The 22,326-nt window shown below is 36.1% G+C and overlaps 1 protein-coding gene across 1 annotated transcript in view; it reads left to right on the top strand.

The window, feature by feature from the left end:
* The window catches only part of FER (FER tyrosine kinase), a 170,648-nt gene that overhangs the window by 70,378 nt on the left and 77,944 nt on the right, over positions 1 to 22,326 (top strand). Inside the window, exons 11-12 of the mRNA XM_050912701.1 lie at positions 5,428 to 5,631; positions 9,321 to 9,443. Coding sequence (XP_050768658.1) covers positions 5,428 to 5,631; positions 9,321 to 9,443 — 327 coding nt within the window. The remainder of the gene's footprint in view (positions 1 to 5,427; positions 5,632 to 9,320; positions 9,444 to 22,326) is intronic.

The following is a 22,326-nucleotide window of genomic DNA, read 5'->3' as shown; positions in this document are numbered from 1 at the left end:
CAGGAAGGCTTTTCCTATGGAAAATGTGACACTTGCATGACATATTTGAAAAGTAATAGGAAAAACCCTGCTAAAATATTAAAATATCCCTGGAGATAAACAAAATCTCAACATTATCATGATCTTTGGTTTATAAAACTTCTAATTGATGTAAAAATGCAACATTTCATAGTAAAAGCATATTAAAATGTATATTGATGTGACTTCTGTTCTTTGTGTAGGTGAGACATAGCCTTCAACTTTGTCTACTTGTATGTGTTATACAACTTGTTATGATTTAAAAAAAAAAAATAAAAAATACTGCCTAAAACTGCTTCTGAGAAAAATTGGAAGAGAAAAAATTTCAAGAAGAGGATCAAGATAAAACATTTAAGATGAAATCAGGGGAAGTCAATATCAAAATTTTCATTAGCTTTAATGAAAGTGTCATTTTAAGTAACTTCTGTGCCTCATTTTGATTTTCATTCCAATCTATATCACTATTAATTCCATGGAAGTTGGTGTAAACATGGGTGGAGATATATGGTAGGTAGAATTGCTGAAGCCTTGGAATACGTTTGGGAGAAGTATGATCGAAATTGGATCATTTGAGGCAGAAAGTAAAATCTGAGTAACAAGTGTAGTCCTGATTACCTATCACTTAAATGAGCTTCAAAGTCAGAATATATAAACCAATCAATTTTCAGTTTTGATTTAGTGATTTCTTGTGTGTTAGAAAAGCTAACCATGCATATACAGCTAAAACTTGCTTCATTAATTAGTACTTAGCTGTTAGTGTGGTCAGCTCCTTGGCTTTTTCCTGCTGACAGTTACGTAACCATGCTTATTGCTAAATGTATAAACTGGTACTTAAAACTTATCATCCATCAACGAAGTATGCAAAGTGATTATTGAAGGTGTATTACATACATAAAAGAATTTGTTATTTTTTTAAATAGACCAATACAAAAAAGGATCTCGAAGCAGAGTAGGAAGAGGACTGGTAATGATCCTCTGATACATTATAGTCTAAAAATGTGATGTTAACTACCTGTTTTCATATTATACATTTTAAGTATGTTGAAACTTTAAAAGTGGAGCCATATCTTGGTTTAAATGTAGTGCTATTCTAAAAACACCATCCCGTATTTAATTGGTGGGAGAAGTTGAATTTTGTGTGTAATTAGAGAAAATTTTTTTTTGGTGTCATCTGAAGAAAGTCATAGAGAAACTGTGTACTTCCAAAAGCAGCCAGGAGTTTAACTGTTACTTATATGTTGGCACTTAAATGATTTACATGTTCTCAGAATGAGAAGGTAAGGGTAATACAGGGGAAGAGTATAGTTTGAAGAGAAAACAGAAAGGTTAGGGATTCAGGACAAAATGCAAACCAGTTTTCTATAATAGCAAGAGACATAAGTTTAATCAAATCATGAGAGAAAACACAAGAAAAGGGGCAACTTTCATGTACATGTAATGCAGCAGTATGAAGGAACTGAATGAAGAGTCTGAATGAATTGTATCATGAATGCCAGCTTCTGCCCTTCTGCCTATTTTTTTTTTTTGCCACTGAAGCATTTGAGCTTGGCACAGACATCTGTTATTGTTTATAGGATAACTTTTTTATTGTTTATAGGATAACAGTGGAATTAATGTCGGTTTCATATGGTATATTAACATGTGGGAATGAGCCAGGTACACTGAGGCAGGATATTCCATAGGGAGTAGTCTTAAATTATCAACCTAGATTTATTGCTTTATTTTCTCATCTGTGTCTGTGCCCCTCTTTTACACTGGGAGAGAAAAAATGTCTTGACAAAATGTTTTGCTTGCTTAAAGATGGAAAATGAGGAAGTACGCAAAGTTTGAGCTCAGAATATATGTGAAAATATAATACTGAGTAAGCTATTAGTTTAATAAAATATCATTCCCATTATTATTTTCTTTTCATTGACAGCGTAAATGCAGGAATAATATCTCATTTTTTGGAGTTAGAAATAATACACTGCTGTTTGCTCAGTTTTTCTCTTGAATAAGGGCAGCAGCTGGGGACTGCTTCATTTTACTGTTGGAGAAAAACTGCTGTTTCAATGGATTGTTAAATAGGGAGAGAGAAGGGAGCTCAGAATAAGTAAAGAGGACAGTACTAGGTCCATGAGGAGCATAATGAAGTATATGAGGGCATTTCCCTCCTCTCAGGAGAAAACATGTGATGAAGTATATAAGAGCACTCCCCCCTCCCAACCCTCCCCTCCAAATAACCCATGAGCAAAATATGGCAATAAATGGAAATCTTGAAGGAAAAAGGCAAAAAAAAGGAGAGGTTGAGAGGGAGAGTAGAAATTCAACACTGTGAGTTCCTTTCCTTCTGTATGATTTTGTTATTTATTTTTAGCTTCTAGTCAAATTAACAACAAAAATCTTAGAAAAATATTTCTTCATTTAAGCTGTTGAATCACTAAGTGCTTCTGTAAGTGTGTACATACAAATAAGCAAGAGATCTCATCCCCCAAGTGGAATTGTGAAACATTGAGGCCTAGAATGCAAACTTGTTCTTTCAGGTATCTAATTAGTCATATTAAGTTGCTTACTGATATTTAAACTCAGTAGAGTTTAAAGAAAAGAGATGGGAATTTAATTTTGTGCAGATGATAGCTTTTTTTCCTCTTATCTTCCTTAAAGACTAACCTTTCTTGTATTTAAACCATTTTATTCTAACTATAAAATGCAGTAGAAACATTAGCACTAGGTGGTGTAAACTGAGTTGAAATCAATATTAAAATAATTATCTGTCTTGCATTTGTACTGTTCTTTTGGGCCTTTTAGCTATGTTTTCTTTCACAGCCAGTCAGGGCGAATATTGTATCATACAGAAAATATGTTGGAGTCAGAAGACTTGTTCATAAAAGTAGTGCAATTTTAGTAACACTCAAAACAGGAATAATTACCGCTTGTTTCATCAGAGAACCCACCTTGATTATGATTGCCCCATAGTATATGACAAAAAGTAAAGGTAATGTAAGGTAGGAGACAATCAGCAGAGGATGCTTTGTGGAATTGTCATTGTTTCCTTCTAAAGTAATAAATATTAGTTTAACCGAATTTAAAAGAAGGGGGAAGATTGATGTTAGTGTCATAAACAACGCCATAGTTAGCAATGTCCAAAATGCTTTGTTGTTCTTCCATAAGCTCTTTCTCTGTCATAAAGGCTTTTAAGATGTTTTATTCTGGGACGTGATTATGATTGTCTGAACAGTGACTCAGACTTGACCCAGTTTGAACATAAGCAGGTGTCATTATCTGGTGGCTTCCTGTTTAGTAAGCTATAAAATAAGTTGCATGTCAGATTTTTTGGGTTTTTTTTAACCTTCCTTTGTGAAGACCATGAACTAGTTTATTGACCCTGAACTGTCCTTTTATCCTTAGAAACGTTTCCTCTCAAGTAGAAATGTGTTTCTGTGGCAAAGGCTTTGGTACTCTGAACCCCTTAACATTTCCTGATAGCATAGCAGAGGTCTGGGTTTTCTGGCGAGTCAAACTCAGCATCTTTGAACAATAAATGTTCAAGTAAATAACATTGTCTAACATTTTGAAAGCTTATTTTTTTCACTTAGGAAATTCTGAAAGAGAATGACTTCGTGTCATTCTTAGTGTCATGACTTAGTGGTAGACAGCTCTGATCTGAGATATATTTAACTGTTGATGAAATTGAAATATATGGCCAAACAATATCTTGGGCTTTTACTATTTCATTATGCTGATAAACACAGTGCCTTGGAGTATGTCTTTTGCTCCTAAAAACCCTGACTGTGCACTTTATGTTCAAGCTGTTGTTATTTCTTACATAGTCCTTCTTAGCTCTGCATCTGTAATACAGCAAAATCTGTAATAGAGCATACTCGCTCTTTCTAGAGATGAGTCTATTGGTTACAGTGCTGGCCTCCAATCTCATGTCTGAGATTATCCTTGATATGGGCCCAGGGCTCTAGATCCCCGTGTCGATGTCTGAGAATATGAGGCTCTGTCAGGCTCTTAAATGTGTTCTCCGGTTTTCCATCAGGATCCTGGACTAAACTAGACCTCTTGAGGTGTAACTTAGAAAGGCAGCCAGGAACCCACAGACAAAGGCATTTTTTTATGCCAGAAACTTTACTGTGGAAGTGCTAAAGAATTACAGATATTTGGAAACAAGAAGTTCTGAGTAGATTCCCTTTCTTGGGTCTACTCATTCCCACCCTGAGAGTCGTGAGATTATTCCTAGTGTTTTTTGGCTAGGTAAGTCATCTTAACCTAAATATGCCCCCCGAAAGACCTTAAATGTGCAGGTAGCCTCCACCATGCCCATAGATGCACCATGCCAGATTTTTCCCTTGCATGCACCAATGGAGTGTTTCTGTTCTTTTTCCCCATCCCCATAGGGGAAATATATCATCCTTGACGATATGAAGAAAAACCTGTTTTTTATCAGGGCAGAGCAGTAGGAGAGGTTAATTCAGAATCACGTGCTTTGTTTGTATCTGTTTGATCATGCTTAATTGAGGTGTGGGTCTTCATGCTGTTATCTAAAATGCAGTTCAGCTGGCTTGCCTGGGACACATTGACCTATCTGTTCAACTCGCAGTACAGTACGCACCGTGTTATTTTGTTTAGAGCTTTACCACTCTGGCAGTGAGAATTTCTATGAGCTCTGGCACTAACAATTTTGAATGACATAGAGCTTAAGTAAGGGCTGTCTGTCTAGCAATGAGAAATAATGGTCATTGAACAAAATACAAAGTTTTCCTCAATGTTTTCATAAACAATGTAAGTTAGTTAAAATTAATATGTGAAATTGTAGGTTAAAACTCATTAATTTCCTTTTATAGGCAGTGAAAATAATTTCTTACAATCTTTGTGCCTTCAGAAACTCTATGCTAAAGTTCATACTTTATACCCAAGTGTATATTCTGTGCTACAATTTAAATGCTATGAAAAATGTCTCATGGAGCTATTAGTTGATTTGGGATGCGATTGGTAAATTCTGTGAGAACAATTTATCCAACTCAAATGCTTTGTATAAATCAATTTCTTATGTTTTTATGTCTGAGAAGTTTCTGTCTAGATAAATAAATGGTTCATTTTGTTTTGTTGTTAATAGCACATCAGAATGTGTGAGAAAGAGTTGGTCAGTATGGCTTAGGAAAAATAGCAGGCCAAGTGAAAAATATTACATGGTTTTATGGACTTTTCCATAAACTTCTACTTTTTATATATTAATTTTTTAGGTAATAGAAAAGAAGATGATCAGTATGCCTTTTGTGTAAATGTAAGAGCCTTGATTTTGTTAATAGAAATACATAATTTAGATACAGAAATAGAAATTATTGTTGTTTATCATGCTTTTCATGTAAAAGTAAACTCTAAAAATGTACTGTTGTAGTAACATTTTTCTTCAATATTTTTCCCAAGTTCTTTGATGTAATTTCAACCACTGAGAAACCATTGGCTGAGCAAGACTGGTATCATGGTGCTATTCCAAGAATAGAAGCCCAGGAGCTGTTAAAACAGCAAGGAGACTTCTTGGTGCGAGAGAGCCACGGGAAACCTGGTGAATATGTCCTTTCTGTGTTTTCAGATGGACAACGGAGACACTTTATCATACAATATGCTGATGTACGTCTCTGATACAGTACTGAATATTGAATGTTAGGAAGCTTATAATTTCAGCTAAACAGTTTAGGATCTACATAATTTACTATGGCAAATGGCTTTAACCTTTATATAAATACGTGAAAGCTGTTGGAAATATGTCCATCAGTGCTGAAATCAGGGGAAAAGATAATTTTGGGAAACAAAGGAAAAATACAAAGTATGAGGTTATTCAACATTTTATCTTATATTGAAAAGCCAATATATTTCTGTAAATGTTTTGAAATCCAGAACTTGTTACTACTAATTTATGCATGTACATTTATTTATTTTTAAACCCATTTTCATCATTGGTGCTAATTAGGCTACTTTTAATTCACACTGTAAAGATTCCATTGAATCTTCCTGAAGAATGGAAACATTCACGGAGAAGAAAATAATCTGTGTTGTTTCTATACAGTTGGGAATTGAAGTCCCTGCTGCACTAGAGATGCTTCTGTTCTTTTTAGCCCTATGGATATTGTTTTTTTCAGTATAACACAAACGCTTATGGATGTTGCACAGCATATATGCTTCTAAGGACCAGAATTGATCCCCTTGTTGCTCTAACTTTGGAAAAATTGGTCATTTTAAACAGTATGTTAATTTTTATATGCCTTTATCCAATGTATTTCTTTTTATTCTTCTTAATGCATTACTTGTTTTTTTAATGTATGTATTTTTCTTTTACCTTTCAGAATTTCAAACTCATTCAAAATATGACAGTTCTCATAACGTTACTAGAAATTCTTCTTGAAGTATGACATAGCAGCAAATCATTCTCAGTTTTGATTCACTAATGCTGCCAAAACATATTTTAGTCTCTTGTAGTAAGATCTCCCACATACAGAAAAATAGGCAAATTTAATTGCATAATGATGTTTACACTGAGGGAATTTACTTGTCTAAATCCCCAGCTGATGCAGCATGCCTGGGGAAGTCAATATTGTGTACCTGGTTTATTTCTTTTTAATGAGAGGCAGTGATACTTTCAAGCTTTATAAAAGTTGGAAGGCTTCTGTAGGATCAATGATTATGGACACTTGTACAGCTAGAGTTTTCATTAATTTTCACCTAGAGTTTTCCTTGTAGAAGTGAATGTTTACGTGAGGTCAGTGTTTATTTTATTTTGATTTTATGGCCTTAAAGTATTTTGATGTGTCAGAGTGCTGAATGAGAAAATAAGAGCAATAAAATTACCTATACCTAGACACAAAGTCTTACAAGATGCTTGGAGCTCTCATCCCAACCCAGCTGAAATAAATGCACATTGTATACTTGGTGTGGCTGAAATAATTTTGTTTAAATCATTGTATGTGGCAAGTAGATCTTAAAAAAATGTAGATTGGACTTTCAAGTCAGTTAAAATAGAGGTTTTTTTTTAATAAGTATTACTTTGAGGCCTACCTGTAAGCTGACTCTTTTTTGTATTGGTTTTTCCACAAAAAAAAATTTTAAAAACCTATCTTTATTTCCGTAATTTCACTACTTTTTCTTAGGAATTACATTTGAAATGTAAGACTGATGTTGTTTAATATTGCATAGCTTGGACAGTCCAAACATCGTCAGGTCTCTGTATCTGTCTGCTTATATGTTTAGTAATAGGGCATTACGTTCATCTGCTCTTGGGATTCATTTGTGGCAGGTTTTCTTGACAATCATGGAAGTTAAAGCTTTTATTCTTAAGGAAATGCAGGACTTATGCACTACTGTGGGGTGAATTTTCTGCATTTATTGTGAAAAAAGCATTAATTGTAAAAAGAGAAAAAGCTTATTAAGTTTTAAAAAGGAGTTAGTAGACGGTGGGACTGTTATGGTCATATAACAAGAGGGATTGTGTTCATGAACATTTTGGTAGGGAAGTCTGAGGAGAGTTTAGTGCAAGGGATTTGTTTATTTGTTTACATTGGTGTGAACAATGTGGAATCAGGTCTCTGTGACTGGTCAAATCGCACTCTTGGATCACTGGCAGGTCCCCATATGAAGACCCAAACTTGGTCTCCATATACAAGTTTTCTTCTGAATCAAATACTGGAGGGCAGAGTGGGACATATAACTGTTTTAACAGTGGTCCTTTAATTGCATAACTGTTCTCTCTCTGGTTTTACCATTATTTTGAAGGCTAATCTTAATAAAACTGTGTGTCATAAATGAGTTCATTGTTCAGCTTTAAGCATCAGAATTCACTGCTGTCATTCAAGGCTGCTGTTGGTTTTCACTGATGCTTATTTGAGCCTGTCCTATTTTCAAATTTTTGTTCTCAGTGATCTTAATAATGGTCAGGATCCTGTGTAAATAAACAGAATCAAAGAATACTGGTGCCCTGAAGGTTTTACATAGATGGCAGCAGATGGGCGCGTGGCTGCGTCTGGGATGAGGAAATAATACGCAGTACTGGTTATTGTGCTAGGGAGACTCTTAGGACATCAGGTTTTTTGGATCATCAGCACAGAAATATGAAGGAGCTTGTTTGAAAGGAATGGGAACTAGTGTTACTGGTTGATCAAAGCCGAGTCACTGTTTAATAAGTGAATGAAGTTAAACAACAAAATAAACAAAAAGTATTTGGACTATGAAAACATTTTTTATGATAGAGAACTAGGAATGTTAAAAATAGGTGACATGACCAAGCTGTCTTTACTGACAGCAATAACACATTTCAAGAAGTTAATGCTTTAACCTCTAAGGAGGAGAAACTTACAATGCATTGTGCGAGGAATTTAACCCTGGGGGCTAGAAAGAAAAAAGTCTGCGTGCCAGTGGTAGAGGTCTTAATTGCCTAGTTGTGTAAATGAACTTGAATCGCCATCTGTGCTTTGAGGTTTTTTAATTGCAATACTTGTTTATAGTTGCCATTGTCAGGCTGGCTTAAGGCAGTTCCTCTCTTGTGGGAAGAGTTCTCTAACTGTAGATGCTGAGTCTTGTATAGTCACAAGACTTTATCCTGTCCCATTCAGCTGCAGCGTATAATTTGAGACATTCAGGAGGACGAAATAAACACTTCTTTCATATTTTTTTTTCCCCATGTATGGCCAAAGATAAGCAATGTGAATACTTTTTTCCCTCCTTAACACTTGAAAGAATGATACGTCATAGCAGTCTTTGCTAAGAAAACGTTACGTGCTTCTAAGAAAATATTAAGAGATTTAATTGTTTCCATTGTGTTCAGTTATGTATATAAAAAGAAATAAATACATGAAGCAGGCGGGGAGGAATTTTGTCTTGCCCAACTTCTCTATGAATTATATGCATGACCTGCCTTTATTTTTAGCTGCTGTAGACTCTTCTAGTATATACTCCTTATTAAAGACCAATCATGCATCTTATACTCAGTGCCAGGGATTTATTAATTTTATCAAACATGCAGTAAGATCTGAGTAAGGTAGTGTTACTTATCTCCTGATTATTTTATTGTCAAATGTTTATTTTTTTAGTTTGTTTTCTGTAATTCTGTCCTATCTCTTTAAATTAAGAGTTTAGATAATAGTTATTTTATCATGTTGCCTTAAATGAGTGTGCAGTAATTTTGCGTTTATTAATTTATCATTAAATATTATTATTAATGTAACATTTGTTTTGTTACTGGTGAGGGAACCTTGGTGATGTGCTTTTGCAGTTTCTTGTTCGAAATATTGCTTGTAGAGAAACAATTATTTCCTTTTACCTCCATACAGAATCAGTATCGTTTTGAAGGAACTGGGTTTCCAACTATTCCTCAGCTCATAGAACATCATTACACAACAAAGCAAGTTATTACAAAGAAATCAGGTGTTGTTCTGCTGAATCCTGTTGTTAAGGTAACACATACATTCCAAGAACTCTATTTAACTGAAAAGAATTTGGGGGGGGTTGTATTATTATTTAAAATTTGTTCCTGTACAACTTCTCAAAAGATTTTTCATTCTTGCTCATTTTGTGGCTGTCTTTCTGAGCTTTTTCAGTCTTCTCTGCTGTGTGCAACACATTCCTTTAAAACAACGTTCCATCCTGATTCTTGTAATAAATCTTTACTATCTTGAACAAATGGCATTCAGCATCTCACAAAACATCCTCCTACTTTTCTTTTTGGTTTCCCATTTGGATTTCACTACTAAGTAATTGAAAGTAGTAGTTCATTGCCCATAAAGTAGTCCTGAAGAAATTTTTTTGATAAAATGGTGTTCTTTAAGCGGTAAAGTTCTCATGAAATTTGGAAGACTTACGACAACTCCATTTTGTCTCTATTTTATATCTCAAAAATAAGTTATACAGAGATGGAAAAAGGTACTGTCATTCCAGCATTATTACAAATTTGAAATAAAATTTCCCTTTTTAATCAATAAGCTATTGCAGAAAGTCTTTCAGTAGGGAAATGAAGAGGGATGGAAATATTAAACTATGTCATTGTTTAGTAAGCTTAAGTGTCTCCTTGGCTTCTTCCAGTAGTTTTGCCGTTAGTATCTACTTAATAGGTATTTCATTCATAAGCCAACTCTTTTCCACTTAAATCTTTGCATCTTAACTATGAGTAAGCCATTTGTTCTTGATTTTTTAAAAAAAGACTAGTTTCAAGCATGTGTAAAGCACCTTCTGTGTTCTACAAAATCTTAGGAAGTGTAAGAATTTATATTTCAGAGTTAGTTTCCTGCTCCAAGGTCCTAGTTCCTTTCTGCTAATAATCCTAAGAAATTAAAGCATATTCCCTTTCTCAGAATTAACGTGATGTTTTTATACTTACTGTGTTTACCTATTCTATATAATTTTAAAGTTTATACAATGGGGCTTTGTAAATACACATTTTAGGTTAATGTCTGGCTGATTACCAAATTGACACTTTATTGAACATAAAATATTGCTTAATTTCATTGTAGAACATATGAGAAAGCATAGGACATTATTTGTGATGTGTGAATAATTGTATTTTAATATAAACTGTTTAAGCTGAAAATAAAGGGCTGTCAAACTCAAAATGAAATCTTTTTATATCTGTTTGCAAATTTTTGTCTTTTATAATACCCTATTTGTTTTAAATGTTTAATGCTCTTCCTGTTTCCTGGCTTTTTTCTGCCTTTGTATAATGTACATACTGTGAGAGCAGCCCTGTTTTAGCAAATGTAAAACTATAGTGCTGTATGTTACTACATACTAAATGACAACAGAACTTAATCTTAGTTATTCTCCGTTAAGGTTAAACAGGAAAACATCATCTGGAAAACATCATCTCTTCATTCTCTGTTGTTTACTTTGAAGACAGAGAGTTTCCATATTCCTGATATTTTTGTTTCATTTTGCTATCATTTTTTTAATAAAGTTAAGTTTTAATTTATGCATAGTTTTGTGTAACTACATATAGTCAAAGAACTTTCTAGTACCTATACTATGGAAGAAATATGGTCCCAAATGACTTTCCTGATCATTTCTCCATTACTGTACTTGGTCTCATGGCCTTTGAGGTGTAAATGCCAATAGGGATAGTCGAAATCCCTTGATGATAACCATGCAGACATGTATGACTGTGTGGTAGGTCTTTCCAGGACTTGAATCCATACCACTATCACTACATTCAGATGTATCATAACCTCCTTACAAAGTGATGGAGGACAATTTTTAAGACTTTTTAGCTTTTCTACTGTCACTGGGTGCAAAGTCAGTTTTTTGTTTTTCTTATTTTCAGGGGGGAAATAAAGTGGGCCCACTTCTCTCTGGACTTGTTGACTTGAGTTAGTCTTAGTATTGACTAAAATTAGTGGAAATATTAGTATTTCCTCTAGGATCATGCTAGTTTTGTGAGCAGTTGGTGGTAGATTTGAGCTGCAGTGCAAAAGTACTTTGACTACTCAGGTTTCCCAAAGTGCTACGGCATCTATCCATAAAATCCAGTCATACAGGCTCCCTTTGTTTTGTCATATGACTGACTTTGTGCTGGTGTGCATCAGTCGTAATATTCAAGAGTATTTCCTTTAGGGTTGATGAACTTCTCAACTTTCATTCTGATAGGTTACGTGAAGTAATGGAAAGGATGTCCATGGTAATACTGACTATTAGTGCTAAGAAGAGTATTGAGTGACAGGAAACTTTATTGTATAGGTTTTTTTAAATATGATTATTACATATATTGTATGTAGGCTTTCCAGGATTTATGAAATACGCTCTGAGTGTCTGATAGCTACTTATACTTTGTGTAAACTAAAACTAATGCATAGTGTACTTAGTGCTTCATGACCAGCAATTTGAATCAAGTAAGACAGTATTGAAAAGGGTGTTAGCTAGATGATTTGAATTGCTTTAGAGCAGCTGTTTTAAAAAATACTTAAAATGTTTTGTTTTGTAGTACTTTTCAGTCTGAGCTACAATTTTATAATGATTTTAGTTCTCCCATCTGATAAAAACTAGTTGTTGGAAAAAAGTATTTCAGAACTAAGAAAAAGAGTGTTGTGAGCTTTCCTTTTTAATTTGCATGGAGCTCTGGCTTTCGTATGGGGAAGTGGAGACAAGTTATTTTCAGAAATAGCGTATGCACTCTGACACCTAGTTTTGGGGGTATTTTATGCATCATGTGCTATTATCAGAATATCTTTGATCATTTCCTTAAAATTCATTTGACATCTGCAAAGACTGTTTTTTCTTTGTTCATATTATAGCTGCAAAGCAGTCTTTTGTGTTTCATGCAAGTGTTAATCTTTTCATGCAATTTGCTGTCCCTGTAATAACCTATTTAAAAAGTGAAAGTTAAATATGACAGAGAACTTCACAGAAAAAAAATTATGCTACGTAGTTTGTTTTTGCTTTGCTTCCTTCCCACAGTCATTCATCCTCCTTTACCATATTAGTAAAATTAGCTTCACCTTCTGTGACGTTGCCCTTGAAAGGAACAGTCTTAATTGTGTCACAAAAGGCCTGTCTCGTGTCCTATTTCATGTAGACTAAATCTGCCTGCTTGGAATTTTAATGATACTGTAATAATAGAATTTAAATTAGAAAAACTGAAGGCATTAAAAAGGTATCTGCAAGTGATTTCTTTAATAGAAAAGCTGCTCATATTTATTTATAATCTTTTAGAAAAAATGCATGTTATGTTCTTCAATTTATTATTGATGGAATGACTGGTACGTAAAGCCCCTGAGTAACCTCAATGCATACCCAAGGACTTTATTAGTAGAAATGCTATTTTAACCATATTAAATCTATTTAAAGTTTCTAACATCTTGACCTCATGTTGTGGCGGTTTTTAAATTTTCTGAAATACATTTTTTACATTTAAGAAATCTGTATTAAGTTGTGTATATGCTTCAGTTTGACTACTAGAAAAGAGAGTCAGCAAGGAAATAAAGAATACAATTTTCATTTGGATGTATCTGCATTAATGTTTTTGCTTGGATCAGAAATACACCTTTGAAGCAAATCTGCCCAGTGCCACTTAGCATGCTTCCGTCATTGAGCAGTCTCTGAGGATTCAAACATCACTCCTTTCAGCTGAAACAGAACAGGAAGATGCACAACTGCTGATGGGAGGGAGTTCAGTCTTCAGAGTCAGGAGAGATCTAGTCTGAAATAATGCTTTTCCCCCCAGTTGCATGTTTCAGGTCCTCAGCACCAACTGTTTCACTCTGGAGATCTGCTACTATTTCACTAGTGCTAATGTAGTCCTAGTCTTTGGATCCTCTGTAGTAAATTCAAATTCTGAGCTCATGAAAAAAAAATTAACTGCTACTTTGTCAGGTGAGTTAGGCTATGTATTTGTTGCTAGTAACTTTCATTTAAAAATTCTGGATCTATTTTGATATGACAAAGAAGCCTGTGATATGGCTTCAGACATTTTCTGTATATGGGAAAATGATGAACCGTAGATAAAGTTGAGTGAGATGAATGAAAAGTGTTAAAAAAAAAAAACCCAAGGATGTATTTTGTATTAGTGGTTCTAATGTTGATGAGTAAGTTTGCAAATGACATGAGAATGCTGGGCAGATCTGATGCTGTTTTGCAAGATATGAGTATGTTAATGAGTTAGATATGGAAAGAAATGATGAAGAAATATAAATTTAAGTGAGAACATAAAGATAGAGAGATTCTTTTCATGCAAATGCACTCATAAAAATCTGACATGACCCTAATTTTTCAGTCACTGAACGAATTTGAGCTGTAGTTCGTATTTAGAAGTCCTTGAGCTCGGCTTTCAAAGACGGAACGCATAAACAAGCTATCTGCTGCATGTTTCAGCTTCTTAGTAGTGTCACAGAATTAATACTGTCTCCTTTAGCAATTAGTTAACATACACTTATCCATGCAAAGCTAACCAAAAGTTGTTTTCGTGGTTTTTGGCTCCCCTTAGTGTTGGTTGTTTTTGCAGGTGTTTTGTTTGGTTTTGCTTTATTTTGCAAAACCAAGCTGAAGTTCACTGTTGTAGACATGTGTGCTAGTGATGCAGGTAGCATGTGTTTCTCGGGCCAGCAAGTCTGACATGGAGGAATTGAAGGAGGTTGCTGAATAGCGTCACTTTCAGGCAAGCCTTCTTAGGCCTGCTGGGAGAAGTTGGAGAGAAGCAAAGAGGCTTAGAAAGGAGACTTTCAAGTTTGTCACAAACTAGTCTTGGCACTCAATTAGAGATTCTCATCTTGTGACAGGAAAGAATTAAGATGCTAACAAGGGAAACAACTGCAGTAATGGTGCTGCCTTTTGGGAAGATCATCTTGCATTTGTTTGACCTGAGGACAGCTCTTTAGGAGGAGAAATCTCAGCTGAAAGGAAGAAGCAGGCTATAGCAGTGAGTGGTTCAGTTATCGCAATTTTACCTAAGCTAGGTTTGTAGCTCCAAAGAGGTTCCCACTGTGAGTTACCTGCGTGGTACCCACGCATCTGGCCAGGCTTGTAAGAATGCTGAGAAGCACCTGGTGGTCATGGTCTCTGTGTGTTGATTTTTGGCCCAAAGCTGTAATTCTCATGAGCATGGTTAAAGTCTGATATATGCATTTTTAAATGTTAAAATAGATCTTTTATTTTCTTTAAGGAAATTAAATCCACAATGAGAAGTGGGGATTTGTAATACGTAAAAGATGTACTTACAGAAAATTACTATTTATTGCATAAGTATGAAATGAATGTTTTGCCACTTATTTGCCATTCAGTATTATTATGATCATGCGGAAGGCCTGTGATTTATATGTCAGGGAAATTGGCAGTATTTTTTTAGGATAATTTAGGCAGATTGTCAGTACGTTCTTTAGTTTAATTCTGAAATCTGAAGAAAAGCCTGCAGCTATTGATATTTGATAACAGAGTTTCATATCTTAATACTGGAGATGCATTTCAGTTATGTTCCTATTCCCTCAGAATTTAGAGGTGTTACAGGATTTGCTTTTAAGGTTTTTTTAGCAGAGAGGGTTGCAATATTTCTGTCAGGTAACAAAAGGAATAAATCTTTCATAACGGTGGCCTGTACTTGTCAAGGCATTGCATCCGAACGAGAAAAGGGAAAAAGGAGAGTAATTTTCTCTTTGTGCTAACAAAGTACTAAACCAAATTTATGTATAATTTCAGGTATCTTGACTACTTTTAAAATTTAGAGGATTTTTTTCTCAAAAAATCTCTTAAAAATATGTTGTAATAATGGAGGCACATAAGGCTACCTGATCAAAGAGTAACAAAGATTGTTTTCTATCCAGTGATCAAAGTTTTCTGTAGCTTTTTTCTAAAGGCCATAGCATTAAAAATCTGCTCTAATGAATGTTTCTGGTTCAGTCTTGTCTTTATGATATTTGTTTCCATGATCAGGTTTAGAATAAGATTGGAAGATAACACTCTTAAACGGTGTAAGCATTAGCTTATGCTCAAACCTAGAAAAAAGTCTATCAAGTATGTGAATTCCATTTTAGCAAACACAGTGTCATTTTTGAGCAATCTCTTAAGGAAAAATCTGTCCTAGAAATATTAAATGGGCACCTTGGCTGCATGTGCATTCCTGGTTTCTGTACATTCGTATAAAAAATTAGAGAGTGCCATATTGCTACATGAGGTGCAAATTGAGCAAAAGGAATTACCTCAAACACAAATGGAACAGTAGGAAGTAGGAAGAAGAAACAAAATTTATGAAGCAGGAGATGGAATTAAGCCATTCCTACCAAAAAAAAAAAAAAGTATGTTGTTAGGAGGGGAAAAAAAAGTATTAAACAGAAGATTTCAGAGGAAGAGGTTTTTGACAAAAACTGGTAACTAGGAGAATGATTTACTTCAATTAAAGCATTCGTCAGCAAAGATTATTTGGATTTACCAGATTTTATTGCTAACATTTTGCATATACATGTGAAAATCAAAGGATTGACTGTTTTCTGTAGTATTCTGGGTGTAAGTCACACCTTTATGGAACACTTGTAAAAACTGGAGTTTTGCACTGTGGCTTTTCAGTGTCTTTATTAGAAGCTTTATAATCAGACGTTAATATACCACAATAATAAAATTTTATTAGAAATGGGTAGGATTGCAGTAGTAAATTGCTTTTCTTCTTGTCGTGGTTTAACCCCAGCCGGCAGCTAAGCACCACGCAGCCGCTCACTCACTGCCCCCCCACCCCTGGGATGGGGGAGAGAATCAGGAAAAAAAACCTCATGAGTTGAGATAAAGACAGTTTAATAGGACAGAAAGGAATGAAAAACAATGATAATGATGATAATAATAATATGACAATAGCAATACTAAAAGAATTAAACTATACAAAGCAAGTGGTGCACAATGCAATTGCTCACCACTCGTTGACCGATGCCCGGTTAGTTCCCGAGCCGCGATCCGCGCCGCTCGGCCAACTCCCCCCAGTTTATATACTGGGCATGACGTTCCATGGTATGGAATACCCCTTTGGCTAGTTCGGGTCAGCTGCCCCGGCTCTGCTCCCTCCCAGCTTCTTGCACACCTGCTTACTGGCAGAGCACGGGAAACTGGAAAGTCCTTGGCTGAAGATAAGCGCTACTTAGCAACAACTAAAACATCGGAGTGTTATCAACATCATTCTCACACTAAATCCAAAACACAGCACTGTACCAGCTACTAAGAAGAAAATTAACTCTGTCCCAGCCGAAACCAGGACACTTCTGAAGTAACATCCTGATTTTTTTTGGATTCTGACTGCTTCCCCGGATTTGGAATTCCAGTATTCTATAATAATTATTTTTTATAAAATTGTGAGTTACAAACTTTGTGTAGGCTTCTAATTATAGTCTGCTTCTTGTTTTTACTAGTGCAGTCAGTGTGACTTTAATACAAATAACATTTTGAGTTTACAGTATTTTCATAGAATGTGACTGACAAGTATGAAACCTTACTTGAATGTAGGCTCTCATGGGTCAAAAAACACAACATAGATTAAGAGTAAGAATCAGAGTCTGTGCTCTTAAATACCTTTGTAGAATGAGGTACTGTGAAGTAGCTTGTGATTGCCTCCAACTATTTTAGCCTCCACCAGTTTAAGTGGAACAAAATGTTAAAAAGGAGTGAAATGTTGTAAAGAGGAACCATGGAGAGTGGACCTCTTGGTTATCAGTGACTTACAAGTCAAAGCTACTGTAAATTTTAAAAAAGTCCTGAGATTGACTGTCACTTTTTCTACAACGATACTGCAACAGAAATTCATAGAGCATTTTTCCTCTCTCTAAGCAAAATAAGATAATTGGTGTGTTATCTTTATATGTATTTTACCACAGATGAATAACAGCATATGGTCTACACACACATTGTCCACATTGTGCAGATTATTCTGGGAGAAAGAAGAGACGTTATTCTTTGGAGTTTTGAAACAACTTTTTATTTAGGGGCTCAAAAGAATGGCCAAGAAATGTTTCTCATTCTGATGATGAAGAGATAATTAATATGGACAGATTCTTTCTACAAAACAGCTGAAGACATACATAGTATGCAAGCTAGGCTTTTTACTTTTGTTTTCCTTTTATAACATGACCAGAAGATACCGGGAAAACACAGGATTGTTGGCAAAGGTGGTAGTAAGGAATATAACATGGATTTTGATTCCATTTTATCTTTTCAGGCTGTTTTGTCATTAAGTATTTGCCTTTCTGATCTATTCTTTTTTGGTACCAGATGCCTTCATCTTTGCATATGACATTGTGTAGGTACTTAAACTTACTAAAAGAAAAGAAGTCTTAATTTAGCTACAAATTTTGAATGCAGATTTATGGTTTGGGGTTTTTTTGTTGTTGTTGTTAATCAGGAATGTAATTTTATATAGGTTTTATCAATAAGTAAGTATTTATGTTGAAATAGCTTACCATATATGTAACATCAAAATCTGCCAGATGCTGAAGCAATGTGTCATTGTCATGTTTCTACTTGGGCAGAAGAAGAGTGCTGAACAGTTGTTTTTCCTGCCATTAGAGCTGCTAAAATTGTTTCTTATAGTAAATTAGTGCTTAGGTTGACATTTTAAAAATTGAACTATTTTGGTATTAAATGCTTACTATCTCCCTACATGAGTGTAGATTAGTTTGTGTGGAGCTTCATGTGATTGCAGCAAATCATGTGTCTGCTATAATAGGTGGCTCCTTTGGAATTTGTAGTGTTTTACATGCATGTATCTTCACAGATTATCTCAGAAGCACCTGAAATTTCCACCAGTATGTATTGGAAGAATAAAATAATGATAGTTACATGGTTTGAAAACTAAAAATGCTGGATATAAATTGGATCAGCAATTCCAGTATCCATATCACAAACAGCATGCATTATTCAGAGCAAGTACGTTTCCTCTCGGGAAGATCACCCTAACATAAAAAGATCCTGCAGTGCTTTGGAGCCAGCACATGTGTTCATATGGAATGGTAGGGTGGTGCATGTGGTTCATGGATTCCTGTCAAAGTCCTTTCCAAGAAACTTACATGGAAAGTAATGGCATCACAGCAAACTTTTTTTTCCTGTGGATTTCCTGGGTAGGAGAGAGTAAGAGAATACATATCTGTTCTTTCTGTAGCTGCAAACTTTAGTGTACCTACACTTTCCATGGAGTTGTTGGCAAATATGTACCACTGCCCTTTAGCATGTCATTGTCTTCTTTAGATGCAAACTGTCTTCTCTATTCACATACTTGGAAGGAAACCTCATGAACACGTAGTTTTCACTGTTGCATGTGTGTGTGTGGCTGTGTGTAGAAGGGCAGTGAACTTAAGGCTTGTCTATTTTAAGCATCATGAAAAATCTTACTATTGAGTTAGATTTTATATACAGACCACCAAGAATAAACACATCTAAAGCTTACTGATAAAATAAACATTATGGTGATGAAAATATATTTAGCAGTGTATGTGAAGATTGAAAGGTATTTTCTCTATGTGTACCATATATGTCTATTTGCTTCCATAATGGGCAGCCTAATGTTAATCTTTAAGTGTGGAGAGTGAAAGTAGGTCAAGTTGAAGTTGAGTGTTAAAGAGTGTATCCTGTTACTAACCACTCCAGACGTGGAACAGTCTTGTGTAAATGTGGAAAACATCATAAAAAGAATTGATTGTGTATTGGCGTGTCACAGCAGTAATTTTGTATTCATTTTTAATGGTCCATTTAGTTTTGGGCTTCGTTTTCCAGCAGGACTTTAAAGAACAGATTGATTCCTTTATATGTTTGTGTGTGTGTGTGTGTGTTTTATTTATTTTATTAAGAAAAGATAGTTGGATAATACAAACTGCAGGACAGACTTGGTAGTTAAAGAATAGGAATTTAAGGGTATGAGTTACACATCAGCCTCTAGTGCATGTTGGTTTTCGGCATCGGGCAGGTCATTTTTGGTAGAAGATTCCCTTGAGTTGGATTCCTACCTACAGTATATTTCAATAACTGGAGCAAGTCATGGATGTACATGAAATACTTCAGGAGTCCTCCAACAAAAACCTCTAGAAGCACAATTTATTCTTACCACAACTGTTCTGATTACGGTATGTGTATGTGAGAACGTGCATATGTTACCATAGATTTTAAGAGTCTGTTTTAAAGAAACAGTCTTGGCAAGTTTTGGAAGTTAAAGGTTATTGTATCTGATCCTGAGAGAAATTATTTGCTAGTAACTGGGGCTCTTGTCAGTGTACTGTCCCTTGTGTGTGCATAAGGTTTCTCAGATGGTTGAGCTGTGGGCCTTTTTTGTCCTAGCCTTCTGTACATAGTGTGTGTGCATCTCACTTTCCCCATGTTCTTTGCTCAGGGGATACCGGGCACATACGCTTTCCTTTCTTCAGTGTTTTTTCCCGACCTTTGGTGGCTGGAGTCTCCAACAGAGCACAAAGTAAGCTGCAAGGAATGTGTGTATAAGGATGGGAGAGCCCCCAAAAAATCGACCAGTGTATGCTGTGGTTTGTATAGTGCTTATTTTTATACCTGTTGCACTGCAGGTGATTTCAAAGTGAGCAGTTCAGTTGGAAATAGCTCTTGAATTCCTAAATAAATAGCTACTGTTTATCACACAAAACAAACTCTTCCATAAGTATCTGCAATGGCATAGGGCTTGTTACAGATGTATGTGGATCTCCAGGAGCTATCTTGTAGTTGCCGCCAAAAATACAATTACTCTTTAAGGTTTGCTTGCACTTAAATTTCGTGGCAGTTCATCACAGAGATATTAAATTATTCTACAAGATCAAGCCACAAAAGAATTAAACTTATTTGGTGAAGTCCATTGTCTTCTGACATTTCAGCTGTGGAGGAGCAAAGCATACACACAGAAGAAGCTACATGCTAAGAAGGGTAGGGCTTTTCTTGCATCAGGTGTGTGCATCAGATGTATGTAATAGTGTCTGAGTTCTCAAGGAGATGGATCTGTCTGAGAGAGGTATTTAAATGTTGATTAAGGAGGAATTCAGGGGCCAGATTAGGTAGAACTTCAGAATGCCTTATTTACATGGTAAATACTGTATTTAGTGTACTGTTTAGGGTAGCGTGTGGATCTCATCATCAGTTCCTAATGAAGTAAAGGACAGAACTAGTAACAGCTGTTAAGTCAGTTGGAATCCTAAAAGAGTTGCCAATGATTTGCATAGTGTATCCACTGTGATTACTAAGCTCAAGATCACCCCCAGAGGGTGGTGATCAGTGGCACAAAGTCTAGCTGGAGGCCAGTGACTGCCGGTGTACCCCAGGGGTCAATACTGGGTCTAATCCTGTTTAACGTCTTCATTAATGAACTAGATGATGGGGCAGAGTGTACCCTCAGCAAGTTTGCTGATGACACAAAACTGAGAGGAGTGGCTGATAGGTCAGAGGGTTGTGCTGTCATCCATCATGGACAGGCTGGAGAAATGGGCTGACAGGAACCTCATGAAGTGCAACAAGGGGAGGTGCAAAGTCCTGCAGCTGGGGAGGAACAACCCCAGGCACCAGTACATGCTGGGGGCCACCCAACTGGAAAGCGGCTTTTCAGAAAAGGCCCTGGGGGTCCTGGTGGTCACCCAGTTGAACATGCACCAGCAATGTGTTCTTGCGGCAAAGAAGGCAGAATCCTGGGCTGCATTAAACAAAGTACTGCCAGCAAGTCGAGGGAGGCGATCCTTCCCCTCTGCTCAGCACTGGTGAGGCCACACCTGGAGTGCTGTGTCCAGTGCTGGTCTCCCCAGTACAAGAGAGACATGGACATGTGGAGAGAGTCCCACAAAGGGCCACTAAGATGATGAAGGGACTGGAACATCTCTCCTAAGAGGAAAGGCTGAGAGAGCTGGGACTGTTCAGCCTGAAGAAGAGAAGGCTCAGGGGTGCTCATCAGTGCATATAAATACCTAAAGAGATGATGCAAAGAGGACGGAGCCAGGCTCTTTTCAGTGGTGCCCAGTGACAGGACCAGAGGCAATGGGCACAAACTGTGAGGGTGACCGAGCACTGGCACAGGTTTCTTAGAGAGATTGTGGAGTCTCCTCCTTGGAGGTATTCACAAGCCATCTGGACATGGTCCTGGGCAGCTGGCTCCAGGTGGCCCTGCTTGAGCAGGGGGCTTGGACCAGATGACCTCCAGACGTCCTTGCAGACCTCCAGAGATCCTTGCAGACCTCAACCATTCTGTGATTCTAGGAAGGCACATTGAAGGACTAGATATCTGTGAGGGTGAGGTGCTTGTGAAAGTTGAAACACTGCTTTCAATGGATTTCTTTTCTACAAATGAACGAAGTGAAAAGGGGTGATTTTTTTCTGTGTTAAAGTGTTTTACAGAATGACTGGCAGAAAAACTTGTAGACTTAGAATACTTTTCAAGTAACAAAAGCAAGGTAAAGAGTTAAATGGTAGACATAGATGTTTTTCCCTTATCTCACTGTGTTCATGTTTTAAATTAAAAAGTATGAGTAGTAAATTTGTTTGCTTAATTATAGGTCTGTTTGTTCAAAAGGAGTTCTGACACATTGAGGAGGACACTGCATAATTAATTCTCAGACTTTTGAGTTTTAGAAAAAGATTCAAAGGATACGGTAAGGTGCAATAAAGAGTAGATTGCTGTAGACCACATAGGAAAATTTTGTCAAGCCAAAGTCATTAGTACAGGAGAAAAAAAAAATTTGCTGAATATGACATTCAGAAGAGCACATGAGTGATATTAGAAGCTGCTAGTATTTAGCAGAGCCACTTGGTATGTCTGTACCACTTCCCTTTGTGTGTCCTTCATTGACTGGCTTTTTTCCTGTCGTCAGAGATTTCCCAGCGCTTTTACTATTCTGAATAATGAGTTAGTGGTATGTG

This window comes from Gymnogyps californianus, chromosome Z, assembly GCF_018139145.2.
Source record: "Gymnogyps californianus isolate 813 chromosome Z, ASM1813914v2, whole genome shotgun sequence".
NCBI classification, from domain to species: Eukaryota; Metazoa; Chordata; class Aves; order Accipitriformes; family Cathartidae; genus Gymnogyps; species Gymnogyps californianus.
Note: the sequence above shows the minus strand (reverse complement) of the source record. Positions and strands in the feature narration are given on the sequence as shown.